The sequence below is a fragment of the Rhinoraja longicauda genome, chromosome 31, assembly GCF_053455715.1.
Source record: "Rhinoraja longicauda isolate Sanriku21f chromosome 31, sRhiLon1.1, whole genome shotgun sequence".
Taxonomy (NCBI): Eukaryota; Metazoa; Chordata; class Chondrichthyes; order Rajiformes; family Arhynchobatidae; genus Rhinoraja; species Rhinoraja longicauda.
This window is the reverse complement of record NC_135983.1, coordinates 20596587-20613711: the sequence shown is the minus strand read 5'-3', so window position 1 is coordinate 20613711 and position 17125 is coordinate 20596587. Positions and strand designations below refer to the sequence as shown.

At 42.1% G+C, this 17125-nt stretch overlaps 1 protein-coding gene across 6 annotated transcripts in view; it reads left to right on the top strand.

The window, feature by feature from the left end:
- Positions 1-15545, top strand: part of LOC144608558 (hamartin-like) — a 46577-nt gene extending 31032 nt beyond the window's left edge. For 3 of the 6 annotated variants that reach the window (XM_078426506.1, XM_078426504.1, XM_078426503.1), the window contains exons 18-23: positions 534-716; positions 1958-2068; positions 5573-5695; positions 6869-7062; positions 7271-7429; positions 13653-15545. In XM_078426506.1, the coding sequence (XP_078282632.1) occupies positions 534-716; positions 1958-2068; positions 5573-5695; positions 6869-7062; positions 7271-7429; positions 13653-14121 (1239 nt within the window). In that variant the 3' untranslated portion in view covers positions 14122-15545. The remainder of the gene's footprint in view (positions 1-533; positions 717-1957; positions 2069-5572; positions 5696-6868; positions 7063-7270; positions 7430-13652) is intronic. The other 3 variants (XM_078426502.1, XM_078426507.1, XM_078426508.1) reach the window with 1 other exon arrangement.
- The last annotated feature ends 1580 nt before the right edge of the window (positions 15546-17125 follow it).

The following is a 17125-nucleotide window of genomic DNA, read 5'->3' as shown; positions in this document are numbered from 1 at the left end:
ATTCACATAATCATTTGCTGTTTATGGAATCTTTCACACAGATGTTGTAAATTATGATGTTAATATAAAAGATAATAGAATCCATCGAGCAATAAGTTGTCACCTGGTAAGATTCACATTGGTATCCGTTAGGTTTTGTGTTGGAAATACAACCCATCATTTATGCTCTTGATCGTTCAGTAATACTCACTAACGTGATTGTGGTACACTGTTATTCTTCCTCCATCATCAAGCCCTGCAAAATTCAGATAAATTAAGTATTCAGTCTTGGTTAAAACTTACAAAGGCACCTGGGAAAGGACGGCCAGTGCCATTATGGAACTGCAGTAACAAAAAAATCAACCAGACCTGGATGGGACAATTGCAACTGATGGTTTAATAAGGTCTTTGTTCAAACAATAGTGATGTTGGGGGAGGTTTGAGAAGCATACTTTAATCTGCTTCCCTCGTTGTCTGTGGATAGTGGTGAAATTTATTTCCTGGCCGATGCGACTAAGCCTTAATTCCTCTTTTTTGCCAACCCTGGTGCACAGAAGGACCAGCTAAAGCTCCAAGAATTGGATATCGGATCTCTCAAGCACAGTTTGATTATCGAACAGGATAAGTATCAGCAGCTGAAGAAGGAGAAAGATTCCATCATTCTACATCTCAACAGCCAGATTGCAGAGCTCCAGAAGGGACGTGATGACTATCGTGCCAGTTGTCAGGAGCTACAGGTAAGGACTGACTGGAACCTGTGTTGCAATTAGATTAATCCCTCCCCATGCATCCTCAACCTTGGGAAGGAAGTCTTTGAGCAGACAGTTAAAGTCCAAGAAAATAAGATAAAGCATGCACATCCCCAAATGTCAGGATAGAATCAGATGATGAAAATAATTGTGCCTGTTAAGTTCCAGCACACAGACTTGGTATTGATACATAATTCATCTTTTCATGTGTAATGCAGTAAACTAACTCAATGAGTCTTTACTAACCAATAAAATTCCATTGAATCTAATATTTATGGTCGGATTTCTGTTACTCTGACTCCCATTTCATTAATAGGATGTTAACTTTGATATCAAGGTCAACATTTTGTATTATCCCCGCTTAACATTGAAAAGGTAATGATCAGCTCTCTTGATCCACTGTAGGTTGTGTGGTGATATTGCCACAGTGCTGTTGAGTAGGGAGTTTGAAGGTTTCAATCCGGTGGGAATGAAGGAATGACTCTTATGCTTTCAAACTTGGATGGTATTTTAAGTCCAATGACAACAATGCTGAGTACTGGTTTATGCATTTTAAAGCTCGGAAAAAATCAATGTGGTGGATACTTCAGACCAATGCAGTGAATGTTTATATCTTATGTTCTTGGAGTTCAACTGTCTGCTCGAATACTTTCCCAAGGTTGAGGATGTATGGGGAGGGATGGAAGGAGGACATTCAGCAAAAGCAGTTGAGGCTCAATCATGCAATTTATTAAAAAAGTAAATCAACATTTTGAATGTAGTTTTAATAATAGTTAATGATAATAAATGGTTTTGTTAAGGTGACCTTTTCATTGGAAGGAGATTCACAAAAGTTACAAATTTATGGCATTTAAAAAGATGAACTTCATATGGCAAAAGAGTAAGAATAGAAATAGATTCAAAGTAACTTTCAAAAGGGCAAATTAAAGTCTTTGTTTAGTTGAAATTACTGCGTTTAGTCAATTGGTCATTTTTTGTGATGTGGTGAATAGAGTTGATGAAACTATTAAGAAGTATGTGTTGCTGAGCTGCTAGGTTGAAATGAAATTTCTGTTAAATATTTGGAAGGCCACAATTATTTGGACAGAGGCCACTATTTTACACGTTGTGCATTCCCTATTGCGAAAGGAATGCTTTTGGGGCAGTAATGGCGATCTTGGGTCCTTTCTTAGTCCTCATTGTACCTTGAGATTTGAGTATCTCAACTTTCGCATCATTTCCATTGTCAGAATAAACTGCAAGATTGTCAGAAGATGATAGGAGAATTGAAGCTGGAGCTACAGAAAGCCAATAACAAAGCATGCAACACAGCGTATCTATTGAACCAGATGACTGAGAAGGTAAGGAACGTGGCAGTCTACCTAATAGAAATATTGTGAATGTAATTAGCCCAAGCCTCATTCTGCTCTTGAGGCTTGCGGTAATTACATTCCCAATATTTTCTTGCATTTGGCCATGGTCAATGAACAAACACAAATTTAATTAAATCTCATTTAGTTTCCCACTGAATGAACATCATGATTTAGATACTGAACAAGACTCTTTGCTATCTGATAAAACACATCCGACATAAGTACAGCAAGGGTTAGATAGTGTAAAATGTATTATTATCAACCTCAGTGTACGTGCTTGTCCAAGATTAGAGTGATATTCTATTTCCCTCACTGCTTTTCCGAATTGCTGACATTTTCTCCAAGTTACTGCACAATTAGTGCCGCTTCTTTTTGACTGAAAACTTCATTTGGATCTTTTGCAGATAAGGAAGGAAGACCTAATTAAATCCTGCTTTTGGTTGTGGCCTGGTGGGAGTGCTGTCGTTTGAGTTAAAGGTGTTGGTTTAAGTCTACTTAAGAAGCTTGAGTGCACAATGGTGTAGCATTCCAACGCAATGCTGAGGGAGTGCCACCTGATGTGCTAATTTTCAGAGGTAGTAAACGTAGGGAGCCCTTTCCTCCAAGAGGAAAACAGGCCAGTTCTCCCAGATCTCCAGGCCAGCATTTATTCCCAAGCCAATAGACAACTTTACTATATTTCGATTTATTCACAAAATGCTGGAGTAACTCAGCAGGTCAGGCAGCATATCGGGAGAGAAGGAATGGGTGACGTTTTGGGTCGAGACCCTTCTTTACTATATTGTTTGTTCGAATTGAATGCCTTGCTTCTGACGGAATATGTACCAAACTTAAAATACCAAACTTGCTGTAAAGTATTTGGAACAGAAATCAAAATACTTGCTGGACTGATGTGGTTGTTTTAGTAAACAATTGTGGTGCGTCGAAAGAGGCTTATTATCTGAACTCAAAACTATTTCATAGAATCATCCAGCACAGATAGCCTAGGCAGGCAGCACCAAGTCAAACGTGCTTTATTGTCATATGTCCCAGATAGAACAATGAAATTCTTACTTGCTGCAGCACAACAGAATATGTAAACATAGTACACTGCAAACAATATAATAAACGAGAAAAAAAAATTCAGTGTGTATATATACACTGAAATTATATATACACTGAAATATACACTGAAACAAGTGCGCACACACACACGTACACACAAAAACAAACAATAGTAGTGTAATAATAATAATAATAATAGTCTATATGTGCTAATCTCATTTGCCTGCATTAGGTCTGTATCCCGCTGCACCTTTCTAAGAACCTGTCAAAAAGCCCTGTAAACAACCTCCTCTGTCATCCCTTTCCAGATATTCACCACTCTTTGTGTGGAAATATTGATCTCTTTTATATTTTCCTCCTCTCACTGCAAACTTGTAACCTTTAACTTGCAATCCCCAAGTTGATTTCTGCTGATTTGCATCTGAGTTGAGCAAATTGAATGCTGAAATATGTGAAACAGGAAACCATAGTGATTTTGAATGTAAAATAAATTCCAAGTGCAGGCTCTTGCTACTTTTACTTGCCCACATCCTGTGAATGAATGTCATTGGTAACGTGAGCATTTATTGTCCATCCCTAATTGTCTCTTGTCATTTGGAACCTGCCTTATTGGTGGGTCAACATGGGTACAAACAGAAGATCTCCTTCTCTGATTTTTTTTTTATGACTAGTATCTTCATGGTTACCACGACTAGGACTAGCTTTAATTCCAGATTTATTTAGTACTTTTAAATATTGAATGGTCCAGAGGTCTGGCTGCCAGTAACTTAAACACGCCACATTACAGAAATATAAACATGAAAGCATGGACCACCAGATTACCATCGGCCAAACTCCTGGAGCTGGCGGCCTCCACCCGGGTCCACCTGGGCTCTGGATCGCAGAGCCCGCGGACCGGACTTACCATCTGCGGAGCCGGCTGACTTCGGAGGCTGCGGGAGCGGCTGCGACTCGCCTTCGGAGGCTTTGGCGCGGGCCGCGTGGATGCCGACATCGGGAGCTCCGGCAGTGGCATCGTCTTCGCCCGCCCCGGATCACGGGGCTTGGGTCGTCCCGCCGTGGACATTTCACCGTCCGGCGCGGCCTGAAATAGGCCGTGGGATTTTTCTCTGCTCGGCGGGGGCTTCAATGTCGGGAGCTACGACCGCCCCGACGTGCAGCGGCAGCGGAAGAGTCTTTGCCCGCCCCGGATCGCGAGGCTTGGGTCAGCCCACTGCGGACCTTTCACCGTCCGGCGCGGCCTGGAACGTGGCAAGTTCAACAGCCTGACTGCGGGAGAAGACGGCAGGGGAAGAGAAAAGACATTCTGGCCTTCCATCACCGTGAGGAGGGGACTGGAGGAGACTCACTGTGATGGATGTTTCTTTTTTTTTGTTTTTGTGTTGGTTGTGGTTGTGTAATTGCGTATTTTATTGCTCTTATTGTTGGACTGTGGGTGACGAAATCTCATCCAAAATACTTGTTTTTTGGATGACAAATAAAGGTAATTCTGATTCTGAATTGTTTTTTGGATGACAAATAAAGGTAATTCTGATTCTGATTCTGATTCCGATTCAGTAACAGCTACTTCCCCACTGCTATTAGACCACTTGGATCATCCTCCTATAATCTAATGTGTAGTCCCAATCTTCCAGCCCACCTCATTTCAGATCCTGCACTTTATATAATAATGCCGTAACATATATTCTGCACACTGGTATTTTTCTCCTTGCACTGCCTATTGTACTTGTCTGTGGGCTGATTGTACTCATGTATAGTATGATTTAATTTGACTGGATAGCACACAAACACTTTTCACCATATCTCAGTGCATTTGGCAGTAATGTACCAATATCAAGTATTTTCTGTTTAAAGTGATCACTGAAAATTAATTGGTTTTATACTGTCATTAACTTAAAGCAAGGGCAGTTGATGTTTAGCATGTATTCAGTGGGCTGAAGGGCATGTTTCCACACTGTAACTCTGATTCTGAAAGCTCTCCAGCGCTCTGATCAAGCTTTTATTCATCTGTCATAATTTCCTGGTGACTGTCACATTTTGTCAGATGAGCTTTTATGTAGTGCATTGGAACATTTCTCTTTGTTACTTTCTAATTATGTAGTATCTTAATATTAAGACCCGTGCCCATTTTGAAAGTATTGCAAGTTTTTGTCAATCCTTCAAATCCACTCTGGCTCTCCCATTCCCATCTCCATTCGAATTTCCATTTTGCGGAGGAGACTTATGAGAGGAATGATTGTATCTCCAGGGGTCTTTGGGCACTGCCTCATTCAGTGGTGTAGGTGGTGGTGCTCAGTGTTTTGGCAGCAGGGGAACTAAAGTCCAATTGTTGATTCCCCCCCCCCCCCCCCACGTCATCCTTTGTACAATACCATTTATTCCCTAACCCTCCCCTCCATGCCATTGTTCCCACTGAAATGCTGAACATCCCTGTTGTATTATTCCTAGTTCACTAGTACCCAGTCTGTGCAGCAACAAATGGAGTGGCTGAATAAACAGCTCCTGCTTCTGAGTGAAGTGAATGAATTGCACATGGAGAAATTGCTACACTCTCAGATGGGTTCGGCTAAGGTAAGATTTTTGGCAGACCTTTGTTGGAATTTGACTGTGTGTGTTGCGGAAACTGTACAAACAAACTCGTGTTCACCAGTTCTTTGAACTGAGAAATCGCAGGATAAATTGGTCAAATCTGTAGCAGTAGTATGTAAAAATCTTTAAATTTGAGGATCCTTGTTAATTAGTCTGTCTAGCCTTGTACATTGGGGAAACTAAACTGTGCAAAGCATGGTGGTGTTGGAACATTTTTATTTTCCAATCATTTTCTTTTATACCATCCAGTAGCTCTGCCCTATCCATTTACCCATCTCTATCCCTCAACCTTCTGATGTCTGCCTGACCAACTTAGTCCATCCTTTCATCCCTGATTCCCTTTGTCTTTGGGCTTGGGCTGCATAGCTTCCAAGTAAGGCATTCCATTTAAAAAAAAATGATAAATATAGGATTAATGTAAATGGGTAGCTGAGGTTTAACATGTATTCATTGGGCTGAAGGGCATGTTTCCACACTGTAACTCTGATTCTCAAAGCTCTCCAGCGCTCTGATCAAGCTTTTATTCATCTGTCATAATTTCCTGGTGACTATCACATTTTGTCAGATGTTGTGCTTTGGGACATTTCTCTTTGTTACTTTCTAATTATGTAGTACCTTAATATTAAGACCAGTGCCCATTTTGAAAGTATTGCAGATTTGAGAAGTCAGAGGTAAAACAGAAAATTATCCAGTTCATGGAGAGAGAAAAACACATAATCTTTCATCAGTATTCCTAAATATATATGCCATTCCGATGCAAGCTCATCAACGTGAACCATTAATTCATTCCCTCCCACAGCAGATGCTGTTTGACGTGCTGAGTGTTTTCAGTATTTTTTGACCTAATTAATTTCCTTTTTTGGACACTGTTCAGTTCTTGCATAGTTTTATTTGCGCATACATGGGTCTTTCTGCCCAACAGAAGTTCCTACTGCAGGCAAATCTTCTATTGTAAATATGGGTACCTTTTTGAGATGTGTACTCCATCAGGTGAAATATTAAACACCCTAGCAGATGAATGAAAAGTATAACTTTTGGAACATAAAATGTATATCAGACTGTTACCTGGAATACAATTTGCTACTATTCATGGAAGATCCTTTCCTTTTTATTCCTTCTCCCTCTTCCCCACCACGCCTTTGTCATTTTGTTCAGGCAGCAGAGACAGAGATGGTTCAAGCCACTTTAATTCGAGAGAAGGAGAAAATGAGGAACCGCATCCAGCAGCAAGTCCAGAGGATGGAGGCATCACAACGGCGCATCATGGAACTCGAAAGCCAGCTGAATAAGAAAGAGCATCTTTTAATGGAGCAAAAGAAATACCTGGAGAATGTAAAAAATATGGCTAGGTATGGTGGAACATTGCATGTCCAAGATCGGTACGGTTTCTCTCCACAGTGGTGTATTTATTCATTTGAATTACTACTTAGCACCATTGACATTCTGAAGGATTTGAAATGTGTCCGTGAGATTTTGTAGCAAGGAGGGCAGGTTTTGAGATGCCTGAGCACCTTCACAGTCTTTTACAAAGATCTGTTTGATCTGTATTTCTTTCAGTGAGGAGCTGCAAGCAGCAGAAAGCCGTTACGAAGCACAGAAACGGATAACACAAACTCTACAGACTGAAATCTTGGAACTTTACAGCAAGTTGGAGCGGACCGGACCTCCAGAGAAAATGTCTGCAGCAGAGAATAATGATCAGTCTGCAGAGGAAAAGTAAGTTCATTAAATTAACTTAATGCAACTCGTGTAAAATATGATTGAAGACACAACAAACTGCAGATGCTGGAATCTTGAGTAAAATGAGAAATGCTGGGTCAGGCAACAACTTTGAAGGGAATGGATAGGCAACGTTTTGGTTTGGGACACTTCGGATTAGCAGAGAGAAAGCTGGAAAAGAGAAACAAGAAACTGCAGATGCTGGCCTACAATAAAGGTGCAAATTGTTGGAGTAACTCAATGGGTCAAGCAGTGCCTCTGGAAAATATGGATAGGAACCATTCTTCAGACTAATTGTAGTAGGGGGAAGAAAACTGGAAGAGAAGAGGGGAAGGACAAAAACTGGCATGTGATAGGTGGATATGGGTGAGGGGGGGGGGGTGTGGTTTGATATGCAGATAATTGCATTAAGGCCAGAGATGAAAAGACAAAAGGTGTGAGATAAGGTTAGAAGAAATGCAAATTGTGAAGCCAGAGGATGGGATGTGGGTGGAAGAGGTGGGTGGGGATTCGGGTCCAGGTGGGACATGGGGGGAGAAAGGGGTGTGGGGTTAGGTTAGTTACTTAAAATTGGATAATTCAATTTTCATACCGTTGGTTTATAAGCTACCCAAGCAGAATATGAGGTGCTGTTCCTCTAGTTTGCATTTGGCCTTATGTTGGCAATGGAGGGAGCCCAGGACAGAAAAGTCGGCATGGGAATGGGAAGGGGATTTAAAATGGTTAGAATAGATTTCTTTATCCATTTCAGATTAATAACCAAATGAAATCAGCTGAACCATGCCTGTCTTGAGGTGGACAATTTGACCAGGAAACTGATACATTGTGGCATTTTGTCATGAGTCCAAGCAGTTTTTTTTCCCCTTGAGTCTAGGAAAACTGTTGTCTACTGAAAAATCATGAAACTGAGTGAGATCTGCCTGTTTCTACAGAACAAATGTGGGCATATGTAAATACATATAGGTGACATATAGTTATAACATATGCCCAAATTAATATGTACATATACTAAAATATTTATACCTAGTCCAAAAATATTAAAGCTCCAACTTGCTGGGTGAAAGCAATTTATTGAACTCCATCCCGACATTACAAAAGGCTATAATTTACACTTCTATTGAAACTAGAGTCATACAGTGTAGAAACAGACCAACTTGCCCACGCCGACCAACACGCCACATCTTCACTCGTTATCTCTGCCTGCGTTTGGCCCATCTATATACTAAAACTCTCGTTTGTTATCTTGTGTGTGACTGAACCAGCCAAAACGGTACACGATAGTGTGACAATTTTAGGCCCACCTTACTCACCATTGTCACTTTAGTGATAATGCAAGTAGTTTCATTGAAATCGGTGTTATATTTTTTAAGTTATTCACATTTTAAAGTTTAAAAGGAGGGGAGAGGGAAGGGGGGAGTGGGGGAGAAGGGAGATGGGAGGGGGGTTGAGGGGAGGACGGGGAGGACAGGGTGCTGCACCAATGCAGGAGAGGTCTGGGCCCAACGGGTCCACTTTGTCTAGTATTCCTCTAAACCTAAACTAGGATCTCTCAAAATTAAGTTCCATTATTTTTTAATTTGTAGCCTTTATTCCAACACTGTAATGTTGACCCTTCCAATATTCAAAGTTACTCAATCATTGGACAAAAATGTGATACATGGCATTCCTGTTTGGAGATCATTTGACCATGAGACTTATTTTGCCGCATTAGCCTATTGACTATCCTGTTTTTTTTACCAACGTTGTTGTTCAACATTTTTTAGGTGTTATGGGCCTTTATGGTTATCCTATAGGTACAAACTTTATCCTTTACTTTTCAAGGCTGAGGGACTTGCAATGAAATACAATATTTTTTTTATCTAAACATAGCACAAAAAGTAAGGAAATTTGTGTTTGGTAGATTATTTCTTTGTTGTAACAATGCTTCTTGGCAATAAATCTTATACCATTGGAAAGCCTGTTTATTTCCCTTTTAAATGGTGCCACATTTGTAAGGAACATGCATTTGTGGGATGAGCAGCAGAGCTGAGTATGTAATAATAATAATAATATTCATTTATTGTCATTGCAACGAGTACAACGAAATTAAAAAACAGCCAATCCTGACGGTGCGTACAAACATATATGCAATAAATGCAAAAACAAATAAATACATAAATACAATTAAATTAAGTACAAGATTTTTTAACGGTGTTGCCTAGTGCACAGGTAGTGTTCAGTTCTCGTATGGCCCTGGGGTAAAAACTGTTCTTAAGTCTGTTTGTTCGGGATTTGATTGACCTGAAACGTCGACCAGAGGGCAGATGAACAAACAGACGGTGGCCGGGGTGGGATGGATCTTTTATTATTTTGCCTGCTCTACTGAGGCAGCGCAGGCTGAACAGGTGCTCCAGGGAGGGCAGTGAGCAGCCGATGATTTTCTGGGCCGTCGTGATGACCCTCTGAAGGGCCTTCCTGTCCTTTTCTGAGCAGCTGGCATACCATGTGGTTATACAGTATGCCAGCACACTCTCGATGGAGCAGCGATAGAAGGACAACATGAGCTTCTCCTGCAGGTTGGTTTTCCTGAGGATCCTCAGGAAGTGGAGTCTCTGCTGTGCCTTCTTTACTGTGGTGATGGTGTTGGTAGACCAGGTGAGATCCTCTGCGATGTGCGTACCCAGGAACCTGAAAGCTGGTACCCTTTCCACGCAGACCCCATTGATGTAGAGTGGGTCGTAATCTCCACTGGTTTTTCTAAAGTCAATTATAAGTTCCTTTGTTTTGGAGGAGTTCAGGACCAGATTGTTCACTGAACACCATGCTGCCAGCCTTTGGATTTCATCCCTATAGGCTGTCTCATCTCCTTCTGAGATAAGTCCAACCACAGTCGTGTCATCCGCGAACTTGATGATGGTGTTGGTGGGATGGGTGGGGGCGCAGTCGTGAGTGTAGAGGGAGTAAAGGATGGGGCTCAACACACAGCCCTGTGGTGAGCCGGTGCTCAGTGTAATGGTGGAGGAGAGGTGAGGGCCTATTTTGACTGTCTGGGGGCGGTTGGTCAGGAAGTCCTTGATCCATTTGCAGATGGTTAGGGAAAATCCAAGGTCGGAAAGTTTGGTGACCAGTCTGCTCGGGATGACCGTGTTAAAGGCAGAGCTGAAGTCGAGAAAGAGCATCCTCACATAGCTCCCCTGGTGTTCAAGGTGGGTCAGTGCAGTGTGAAGAGCAGTGTCGATGGCATCCCCTGTAGACCTATTTGCTCTGTAGGCAAACTAGTATGGGTCGAAGGTGGGTGGGAGGCTGGCTTTGATGTGCTGCAGGACCAGTCTCTCGAAGCACTTTGTGATGACCGGTGTGAGTGCTACCGGACGGTAGTCGTTAAGACCGCTGATGACAGGCTTTTTCGGCAGTGGGATGATTATGGCGGACTTCAGGCAGGGAGGGATGGTGGATTTTAAAAGGGACAGGTTGAAGATTTTTGTGAAGACCTCAGATAATTGGTCTGCACATTCCCTCAGCACTCTGCCCGTCACACCATCGGGGCCTGCAGCTTTCCTGGGATTCACTGCTCTGAGCACTCGCTTAACGTCATACTCCTGCACAGTGAAGGTGTTGCTCTCAGGTGCTGGAGAGGGTGTAATGTCTGCCACTGTAGCTTTCACCTCGAAACGAGCAAAGAAACAGTTAAGTTCCTCAGCCAACGAGGCGTCGCCGTCGGCAGTCGTGCGGTTGCTGGTCTTGTAATTGGTGATGTGCTGGATGCCTTGCCATACCCGCCGTGGGTCATTGTTGGAAAAGTGGTCCTCAATCTTCCTCTTGTAGGACGCTTTGGCATCCTTGATGCCTCTCTTCAGGTTGGTTCTAGCAGCACTGTATAGAGCTCTGTCACTAGACCTGAAGGCGGTGTTACGGTCCTTGAGGAGAGACCTGACATCCTTTGTCATCCAGGGTTTTTGATTGGGGTACAACCGGATGCGTTTGTCGACGGTGACATTGTCAACGCAGTTTTTGATGTAGCAAAGTACAGTTGATGTGTACTCCTCCAAGTCCTGATCCTCAAAAATATCCCAGTTGGTCCTTTCGAAGCAATCCTGCAGCTGCGAGGAAGCTCCTTCAGGCCATGTCTTCACAGTGGGTTGCGCCCATGAAAAATCTGCCAAATCTTCTCTGCCAATGCCAAACAGCTTATTCTGCCATTGACTCTTGTTCGGTGTTGTTTGGTGGATTGGATGATTGAAGTCTGAAGAAACAAGACATATTGGCAATTTAACAATTTATTAATTTAATAAACCGGAGCCTCAGTAGTGTGTGGAAGAACCATACACAGCCACAACAGCCTGGCACCTCCTCCTCATGCTGGTCACCAGCCTGGTCACACACTGTTGTGGGATGGCATCCCATTCTTCAACCAGCATTTGTCGCAAGTCAGCCAACGTGGTTGTGTTGGTCACTCTGGCACAAACAGCACGCCCAAGCTGATCCCACAAGTGTTCAATGGGGTTGAGGTCAGGACTGCTGGCAGGCCATTCCATCCTCTCCACTCCCAAATTCTGGAGGTAGTCTGAGAAACCCTGCTCTGTGGGGGGGAGCATTGTCATCTTGGAGGATAGAGTTCGGTCCCAGGCACCTGATTGTCAGCACCTGGGGGTACCAGAAGCTCAAAACAAGAGTCAATAGCAACAGCAGAATAAGCTGTTTGGCATTGGCAGAGGTGATTTGGCAAATTTTTCATGGGCGCAACCCATATACTCAGCTCTGCTGCTCATCCCACAAATGCATGTTCCTTACAAATGTGGCACCATTTAAAAGGGAAATAAACAGGCTTTCCAACGGTATAAGATTTATTGCCAAGAAGCATTGTTACAACAAAGAAATAATCTACCAAACACAAATTTCCTTACTTTTTGTGCTATGTTTACAATACTTTTTAATTTCTTTTTCTGATGTCCTATCGTACACCTAGCTTTTTAATTCCATTGAATAACTGATGATTTGAATAATTGATGCATTTGGTCTTGTCTCCAAGTTGGCAAATAAGAAGTTTTGCCACTTTGCCTGATTATCTGATAATTCCTGACACCATTGTGTATGTGAAGGTTGAATGGGGACACTATTTAGTGTGGTTGTGACTATGAACTAGTGAATGCCCCCTTGTACAAGGTACCAGATGCCATATGGTAATCCCTGAAGAATGGGAAGTAATGCTGATGGCCTTATTGAAACTAATTTAAAGAAGTGCGTGGCATGTAAAATAAAATAGAACAATTGGCCAAATGGTTACTTCCTGGGCTATATAATTATGTAACTCAACCTGAACGAGTGAGATCTAAAATCAATAAAATGTTTTTTATGACCCTATCAGGACAAGGGATTGAATAAAAGGCCATAAAACACAAGAGCAGAATTAGGCAATTTGGCCCATCAAGTCTGCTCCACTTTTCAATCATGGCAGATCTATTTTTCCCCTCAACCCCATTCTCCTGCCTTCTCCCTGTAACCTTTGATGCCCTTACTAATCATTTAGGATTGAGTTAATTGTTTTAACAGTTGTTGATCTTTAAAGTTTGCTCTCTCATCACCACAGCCAGACATTAAGGGCAGAGTCCAGTGTCAACACCTCTTAAGCAAGGGAAGGGATATCACCCCATGGGGCTACAGGAATGGCAAGGGTGTTTTGTTTTAAAGATGGGTACAAACACCTCTGAATATGACACTATTGAATGTATGGACACTGAGAATGTGTGATGGGCATAGTTTTTGTTTTGTATATATATTTTTATTCTGAAGTTTAATTTTCAATTTTTTTTAAAGTCACCACACCACCAAATGACTGATCGTATTAGTTTTTGACCATTGATGGTAATAAATCAAACGTAGAAACTCAAACATGTTTTTGCTGAACTGTTTGTAATGTTTTGGGCGGCATGGTGGCACAGCGGTAGAGTTGCTGCCTTGCAGCGCTTGCAGCGCCGGAGATCTTCGGTTTCCTCCCACACTCCAAAGACGTACGGGTATGTTGGTAAATTGGCTTGATAAATGTAAAAATTGTCCCTAGTGTGTGTAGGATAGTGTTAATGGGCGGGGATCGCTGGTCGGCACGGACTCGGTGGGCTGAAGAGCCTGTTTCCGCGCTGTATCTCTAAACTAAACTGAGCAGGCAGATGCATAGCTCAGATGTCTTCTCTTAGTTGCAGAAATGTGATGTCTTTGTCTAATGCTCTTTCTCTTGTACGAATAGGTCTGAAAACCTTGTTATTTCGGAATCATTCGATGAGACCTCGGATGCAGAGAACAAAAACAATCAAGCCAAGCCCCCAATGGCCCCCAGCATTGATCGATCTCCCAACAGGAAAGCGCAGCCACCACCGACAGTGTCTGAACTGATGGACCAGAGCCAAGGTGCTCCAAGTATGATCTTTCTAGAGCAGCCCACAACACCAGTCACTGTCGGCTCCTATCCCAATTCCAAGAGTTTCCTTGGGATGCGTGCCCGTGAGCTATTCAGGAACAAGAGCGAAAGCCAGTGTGACAATGAGCCGCCCAAGATGGACAGCCTGTTGGACTCCCTCAAAACTGAGTGCCACATGGAGCTGGGCAGTTCTTTGGGCTCCTTGAAACTGCAGGTGCCATTGCAAGAACCCAGCCCTGAAAGTGTCAGACAGCTCAACATAATGGACTATGACGGAACACATCATGACCAGAATTAATTTTTGGGGGGGGGAAAGGGGTAGGTGGAATGGAAAGAAACTTAGTCAGTATTATTCTGAGCAGTTAATGCCTGCTTTGCTTTGTAAGCATGTCATAAGTTTAAAACAAGGTACAATCCAGTAAAGGAGACGTGTTTCCTTCAATGGAATGTTTATATATTTAAGATGGGAAGAAAAGACATCAAATTCCTGGTTAACTGTGAACAAATATGTTGTCGTTAATGTTTTGCACTACATTATGTTGTACATATGATGTCTGTGTACGATGGCCACCCAGTTATGACGGAACATCTGATTGGAACCTTTTATACTCCCTCCCCTTCAAATGCTTGCTGCTGACCCAATCGGACTGCTCCTCTTCAGTTGGGATGGAAGCGTGACCTTGAAACCGTTCATCGTACAAGCTGACTAACTATCTTGCGGTGTTCAAAAGAAAGGCTGGACCAACTTCCCGCAGGAGCGATCTGTCGGACTGTGTACACTAAATAATGAAACACTGCTGTGATTTTAAACCGCCCTCCCACTCCACTCCCACCACTTTCCCTCGGCACTGCAGTTGCTGTTTACTGTACTGCAATGATTTAGAGTTTTGAATTTGCTCGCCACATTTGGAATCAAGCCAAGAGGCTGGAGGCAGGATTGCTTGTAGTGAATTGAAACTGAAGCCCTTGACCCACCATTTGAAGTATGATGGTTTGCTCATGGTATCTTGCCAGATTCGTGCATCTCCTGGAGGTGGGGGGCAAAGGTTTGGTTTGACTGCTCAGATACAGTATTTTTGGGGGGTTCACAGTTGAGTTGATAATGAATATTTCGCAGTGATTCAATAAAGGGCTACCCTCCACAATTGCAATTCTTTTTGATTAAATTTATTTATCTTCTGACGATTGTTATTACCTTTTCAGTATTTTCATCTGGAATGTGGATGCAGTGCAAACCCTTTGTACAGCTTCAGGTGTATATGGAAATAGAATTGATTGTTGTCTTTCATTCTTGGTCTCTCTGATGTACTAACTTTTGCCTATCAAATATTATGAACAGTGAAGTAAAGTATACAAGCTAGAAAAGCAATTTTTTCGTAGGTTATAGAATTCCTCTTTAAAGTAAGTAAGATATTATACTGCCATTACTAACACAAGGGAGTAGAAATGCACTTTTAAAATTGCCCAAAATTCAAGGCTTCTCTACCGTTTTGAATGATGGAAGATCTTTTTAATTGGTCTATAATTGCTTATTTTACTACTTAATTGGATTAAGAACTAATTAATATGGTGCTGCCTGATTTGTTTCGATATCAAAGGACAGTGCCAGTCTGCAGAGAATAAATGCTGGATTAAATTCAATCATGCTGGTGATTTCTCGTTTGTCCACGTGCTGTTTATTCCCCAAAGTGAGAGCATCATCAGCAGGCTACATTCACTGCCTTTTTTGTTAGTTCCTTTGGGTTGAAGTTTTTGGTGTCTGTGGCCTGCTGGAGTCCCTGCGACTGTGCTCTTAATAGCTCTGGTTAGAATATTGACTTGCTGGGTGTGAAAGAATAGAAAAATATGACCACAATAGAATAGAATTAAACTTGATGTTTCCAAAACATTGCTCTTCATGTTTGAAGTCAGGGAAGATCTAGGTAAATTATTGCATTCTAGTGTTGCTATGTACCACCACTGTGGTAGTATAGAACGAGCGAGATTTGGTTTGGGAAGCAAACTGCTTATATATTAAAAAAAGACTCAAAGTGCTGGAATAATTCAGCGGGTCAGAGACTATCTCTGGCGAACATAGATAAGGCGATGTTTCAGATTGGGACCCTTCTTCGGACTCCATGTTCTCCAGAGATGTTGCTTGATCTGAGTTACTCCAACATTTTGTCTTGTTTTGTAAATTAGCATCTGCAATTTCTTGTGTCTGCTAAAGTAAAGCTGCTGGAACGATTTTGCATCCATCTGTCTAACTGGGTTACTAAGTCAGCTCCTGCTTACCTTGTTATTAGGCCTTGGGATGATGGACTTGGTTTTGGTGAATATCAAATCTTGTCCGTTTTGAAAATCCTTAACCCATAACTTTAATACATTTGGCACGATATTAAAATTAATTTTATTAACATTAGAGACTGGGTAATCTGAACCCTAATATATGATCAACATAAATTGCAGTGTTAGCCCAGGTGTCCAGATGTGGATGTTGTCCAGTGGGATTTCAGCAAGGCCTTTGACAAGGTCCCAACATGGTAGGCATATCTGGAAAGATACATCGCTTAGGATCTAGGGAGAGGTACCCAAGTGGGTATGTAATTGGCTTAATGGTAGGAAGTAGAGGGTGATGGTGGAAGGTGTTTTTTTCATAATGGGGACCTATGACTAGTGCCATGTTACAGGGATTGATGCTGGGCCCATGGCTGTTCTGCGTTTATTTAAATGATTTGGATGCAAATATTCAGTCATGGTTAGTAGGTTTGCAGATGACACAAATTGGAGATATCGTAGATAGTGAAGATGTTTGTCAAAAATTCCAGTAAGATCTTGGTCAGTTAGGTAAGGGGGTCCAAGGAATGGCAAATTGGGTTCAATTCTGATAAGTGTGAGATATTACATGTTGGGAAGTCAAAGCAGCGTAGGACTTTAACAGTGAATGGTAAGGCCCTGGGGAATGTTGTAGAACAAGAAGGACCTAGGAGCACAAGTAGTTTCTTCAAAGTGGTGTCACAGGTGAACAGGCAGCAAATAGAATTTGACAACACACAGGTCTTCATCAGTAAAGACATTCAGTATAGTAGTTGGGATGTTATACTGCATCTGTAAAGATGTAGGTGAGGCCACACTTGGGAATATTATGTACAGTTTGGTTACCTTGCTTTGGTGAAAGACATAATTGCAAAGTTGCTCTTTCTGATCTTTGGAAAGAATATTACTGGGACTCGAGGGCCTGAGTGATAGAGAGAGTGTCAGGCTAGGACTTTATTCCTTGGAGAGTGTAGGAGATTAAGGGGTAACCTCAGACATGTATTAAA